General features: G+C 58.4%; 1 protein-coding gene across 1 annotated transcript; it reads right to left on the reverse strand.

The window, feature by feature from the left end:
* Nucleotides 1–347: 347 nt before the first annotated feature.
* On the reverse strand, nucleotides 348–4,126 carry FOXA1 (forkhead box A1). Its single transcript, XM_062495006.1, has 2 exons — nucleotides 4,055–4,126; nucleotides 348–1,610 (listed from the first exon to the last, which is right to left on the reverse strand). The coding sequence occupies exons 1-2, from the start codon at nucleotides 4,124–4,126 to the stop codon at nucleotides 348–350; spliced, it is 1,335 nt and encodes a 444-aa protein (XP_062350990.1).
* Between the last annotated feature and the right edge of the window lie 804 nt (nucleotides 4,127–4,930).

The following is a 4,930-nucleotide window of genomic DNA, read 5'->3' on the forward strand; positions in this document are numbered from 1 at the left end:
AGAATACATAAGGGAGGGAGACGATGGGGCGGAAAGCACAAACAAGTAGTTTACACGCTCAACATTTTTTTTCTTCTTTTTAATAACACCCTGCATAGGCTGGGGAGGTCTCCGGGGAGAGGGGCTGGGCGGCAGGGGCCGGAGAGAGTATGTACAAGCGGGACGCGGCCGGCTTTGCAGGAGGTCGTGGTGGATCGTAACAACACACAACGCGTTGCGCGACAATTAAAAAGTAACAGTCCTTTGCACGCAGCGTGCGGAAACACCTTGGTCTGTCTCAGGGAAAGCGGGGAGAGAAGCCAGGAAGGGGAGGAAGGGTCTCGGCCCTGGCGGCGGGGGTTGGACAGCTAGGAGGTGTTTAGCACGGGTCTGGAATACACACCTTGGTAGTAGGAGGGCTCTAGGGCCGAGGGCTCGATGCTGCTCCGGCCAGCCATGGAGGCGCTGCCCAGGGGCAGCCCGCCGGGGATGCTGGCCCCATAAGAGGAATATTGCAGCGCCTGCTCATAGGCTTTGAAGTCCAGCTTGTGCTGCTGCTCCGAGGAGGACATGAGGTTGTTGATGGAAAACGGGTGGTTGAAGGAGTAGTGGGGATCACCCTTGAGGTGGAGCTGGGGTTCGTGGGCTAATGAATGAGGGGGGTGTGGGACGGAGGCCAAGGTGGGTACAGAGCTGATGGTGGAGGAGGCGGCCGAGGCCGAGGTCTTTAGCTCCGTGCTTGATCCACTGTGGTCCATAGACTGGGGGCTGGTGGACGGGTTGGAGCTGGAGAGAGAGGTGGCCGTGTCCAGCTGCGCAGGTTTGTTGTGGCCTCTGTGCAGGGGGGAGTTGGAGCTTGAACTAGAGGCCCCGGCCTGATCTTTCCTGCCCTCCTGAGTGGCTTTACTGTTCGCCGGCTTCTCGCACTTGAAACGCTTTTGCCGGCGGAGGTAACAGCCGTTTTCAAACATGTTGCCGGAGTCGGGGTGCAGGGTCCAATAGGAGCCCTTGCCGGGCTTGTCGGGGGAGCGGGCCACCTTGACGAAACAGTCATTGAAAGAGAGCGAGTGGCGGATGCTGTTCTGCCAGCGCTGCTGGTTCTGTCGGTAGTAGGGGAAAAGGTCCATGATCCACTGGTAGATCTCACTCAGCGTCAGCATCTTGCTGGGTGCCTGCTGGATGGCCATGGTGATGAGGGAGATGTAGGAGTAGGGCGGCTTGGCGTGGGGGTAGGTCCGCTTGAAGGACTTAGCGTCCCGTGTCCTGCCGAGGTTGGACTGGGTGTAGGCCATAGGGCTCATGCAGGGGTTCATGCCGCCGTAGGGGCTCAGCCCATTCATGGGGGCCGGCTGGGCAGACATGGCGTTGATGCCACCGGGGCTCAGCGCCGTGCCCATGGCGGCCACGCCGGCCGGCATGCCGTTCACGGGCCCCGCCGAGCCTGCCGGCATGCCGCCCACTGCGCCGGGACTCAGCCCAGCCCCCAGCCCCGTGTTGGCGTAGGACATGTTGAAGGAGCTGGAGGTCATGTTGCCGCTTGTCGTCATGGTGTTCATGGTCATGTAGGTGTTCATGGTGTTCATGGAGCCCAGCCCCGAGTTCATGTTGCTCACGGGCACCGAGGAGTAGGCCTAGGGAAGCGAGACAAAGAGACGGAGTTAGAGGAGAGAGGTGTGGCAGGACCCCGTAGGGGCTGGATCCGCCCGCCTGGCCCAGCCAGCCGTGCAAACGTCCTGCTGCTGGACGCCGGCCGCTTCCCGACACCGGGGAAAAAGCTTCCCCAAAGGCGCACGGAAAGGCAGTTGCTGCCATCAAAAGGTCTATTTCACATTTATATATGTTTATAAATATACACGGAGCGGGGGTGCTCTCTCCGGACGCGCTCCCGGTTCACCGGCGTGTCGCAGCTTGCGCGGGCTGCGCCGGGATCAGAGGGGCGCACGGACCGACCGTCTTCCCTGAGCCGCTCCACAGCCTCGCGGAGCCGGGTTGCGGGCTCAGACTGCCCCGGGAGGATGTGCTTTTCCCGGCGCATTCCTGTATTTTGCTGTTTTTGTGTCCTGTCTCGCTAATAAAATACTTAAACTCATCAGAGTATTGAAATTGGTGAGCGTACGCTGTTTGCGCCAAGGGGAAAGATTTTTTCCGGGAAAAAAAAAAAATCTCACGCATCTCTCTCTTCCTTCCCGCAATAATTTAAATTTATTTTCTAAGAAACATGCAAGACGCGATAATGCCTTATTGCAAAATAATTTAAAAACCTCTCACCCAAACCAAACAGGTCTTGTTGACCTTTTTTGTCTGCGGAAAGCTTTCCCCTTGCCTACGTCTTCAATCAAAACTGTCTTTAAATTGAGTTCAAAAAGAAAAATCAATCAACCAACCAATCAAACACCAAAACTTTCCCAAAGTATGAAAAGCCTGAACTTTTCCTCTCTGGGATTTTCTACAATTGCACGACGTGTAAAAAATTGTAGCACCCTACCACATAACACAACTCTCAAAAGGGCAGAGCCGGGGAGCCTGAAATTGTGTTTTCCACTACGGCATCTGATTTAACAGGAGTGAGAAAGACGTTCCCAGTTTACTCGAACTACACCTAATATGGCTAAGAAAAGGAGGTTTAAGCAACGGTTAAATATATAAAACTCGCTTCTGATCCCTACAAATTTCACGAACTTATAAATGCACTTCTAATTTAGAGGATCACATTCATTATTTGAGATGGTAGAACCCGGCTGGGTTTCCCAAGTTGCATTCATGCAGTTATTCAAATTAAATGGCAACAGAGGAGAAAAGATTGAAATTTAAAAAAAAATAGAAAAAGCGAAGTTCGCTTAACTTTCTGTTTGTGGACAATGCGTATAGCGAGGAAGAATGAGTCTGGAAACGGCACATAATTAGGATGACCCTTATTTGCCCTTAGCCGACTTTCCTTTATTGAAGGAGATGCCAGCCGGGTGACACGTATTAGCCTCCGTCCGCGTGGCCCTATGGGCGCGTGTGCCAGCTCCGGGTGCGGGACGAGGCGTGGGGACTGTGGAGCCGTGTGTCCGGGTATGCTGATGCAATGCCCGGGTGCGCACACCCAGGTGCCTGCCTCGCTGCCGCACTTCCTCAAAACGCCTCCTTCCCGGGCAGGATCCGCGGGGCTGCTGGCCGTGCTGCCGGGCTCTGGCTTCTCCCGGGACCCCCGCCGCAGAGCCTCAGCGGCACAGCGCGGCCCCCAGGCCCCACAGGGCCGAGCTGCGCCGGGAGCTGGCTCCGGGCTCTGCCGTGGCCCTCTCCTCCGCCGCAGTTGCGGGCGCTTGGGCCGGTTCTCCTCCTCCTTGTTATTCACGGCGCTGTCAAACAGGCGCGGGGGGCGGAAGCGCCTCCGGGGTGCCGCGGTCCGGACCGGGTCCGGGTGGGGGGCGGCGGGTCCGGGTCCGGGTCCGGGCCCCGTCCCGGTCCGGCTCTCGGCAGCGCCGCCAGGCGGCCCACGGCAGCAGCGCACGACGCGGGCAGCCCGTCTGCAAAGTACGGGCGAACGGCTGGTTCTCCCCCTCCTTTCCTTTCCCCCGGCTTTAACAGGTGAGGGCCCCGTGCTGGCGAGTAGAGAGGCCGGAGGTCCCGCCGAGAAGCTCAGGGAAAGCGCTGCCCCCGACCAGGACGCGCTGGCGTCCGTCTCCCTCGGCCCCTGCCATCGGCCGGGAAGGAGTCGGTGCCGGCGGCGCGGAGAGTGCTCTGCCCCGAGCCAAGAGTTTATGGGGTGCTTTTGTGCGCGCCGCGAGAGAAGATTACGCCTCTTAGATGAGATCAAGGGCTGCCCCCGGCCCCCCGGCCCTCCTGGCGGGCTCGCAGCCGCCCTGTGTCTTCCCCGAACGCCTCCAGGGCTCCTGGAAGCTGTGTTTTCCTTGGGGAAGCCTAGCCAGTTTCGGCGCCGGAGGGAGGGGGAGGTACGTTTGCGTTGGCAGGATCTGGACTGCAAACCGATTCCTCCGATTGCTGCCCCCTCCAGACCCCTAGCCACCCCCAGGTCCTCCCCTCCCCTGCATAGGGGCAGCAGCGAAGCCAGACCCTGGGATTTACTCACCTCCTGAGTGTCGGCGTAGTAGCTGTTCCAGTCGCTGGTTTCATGCCCTTCCATTTTCACAGTCCCTAACATTATGGAGCCAACCTGCCCGGTGTAACCATCCAGCCTTCTTGCAAGCGAGCGACGGGCAGTAGGAAAAGAGCCCGAAAGCCCGACCTAGCAGGAAGCCAGCTCTCAGGAGGGGCGGGGGGTGCTGAATTCTGCTCTATAACCAGCCAAAAAGGAGGCAGGGAGCGGTGTGGGGCGAGACAGTTGAGAAAGTGAGGAAGTGCGGCTGGGATGTGAGTGGAGTTGAGCTGATGTGGATCTTACGTCGCAGAAGTACCCACCTCCTCCTCCTCCTCTCCCCATTTGTCCGCCGCACAAAGGCGTTCGCACCTACAAAGCCGGAGATGCACCTGCAAACAAGGCAGTCCCCCTCGCCTGCAACTCCCCCCGGGGCCGCACTTTATTTGCAAAGCTGCGTAATTGGTTTAAGCTTGTGGGGAAAGAAGGAGAGACAGAGGTGGGAGAGGGGGACAGAGGGGGGCGGGACGGGATGGAACGGGGGACGGGCACGACCACCCTTTCAGGTGAACAGGAAAAATGCTAGGAAGCATAGGGGGAATGAAATGAAGTAGATGAAGGAAGGGCATCCCCCTCTATTTGAAGAGAATGCAAAAGGCCATCCAGCCTTAAACCCCTGAGATTAGAGGCAATATTTACTAAAGGCCGGTAGATGCTCCTTTAACTTGATGGCCGGGACGTGCTTCAAAGTCCCGAGTCCTGAAGTCCACAGGTTACCCCCCCTCTCCTGCTCCTTACTTCGCAGTTGTTACCGCGCAGGTACCTCCAGGCCCTGCCGCGGCGCCCCACATTGCCCTCGGGGCAGGGGAC

The sequence above is a fragment of the Cinclus cinclus genome, chromosome 6 (assembly GCF_963662255.1).
Source record: "Cinclus cinclus chromosome 6, bCinCin1.1, whole genome shotgun sequence".
NCBI lineage: Eukaryota > Metazoa > Chordata > Aves > Passeriformes > Cinclidae > Cinclus > Cinclus cinclus.

Bases quoted from the DNA above. Each gene is read 5' to 3' on its own strand.
- FOXA1 (XM_062495006.1), bottom strand. From the start codon at position 4,126: ATGTTAGGGACTGTGAAAATGGAAGGGCATGAAACCAGCGACTGGAAC. The intron at 1,611-4,054 runs GTGAGTAAATCC...TCGCTTCCCTAG, and splicing joins ACTACGCCGACACTCAGGAG to GCCTACTCCTCGGTGCCCGT.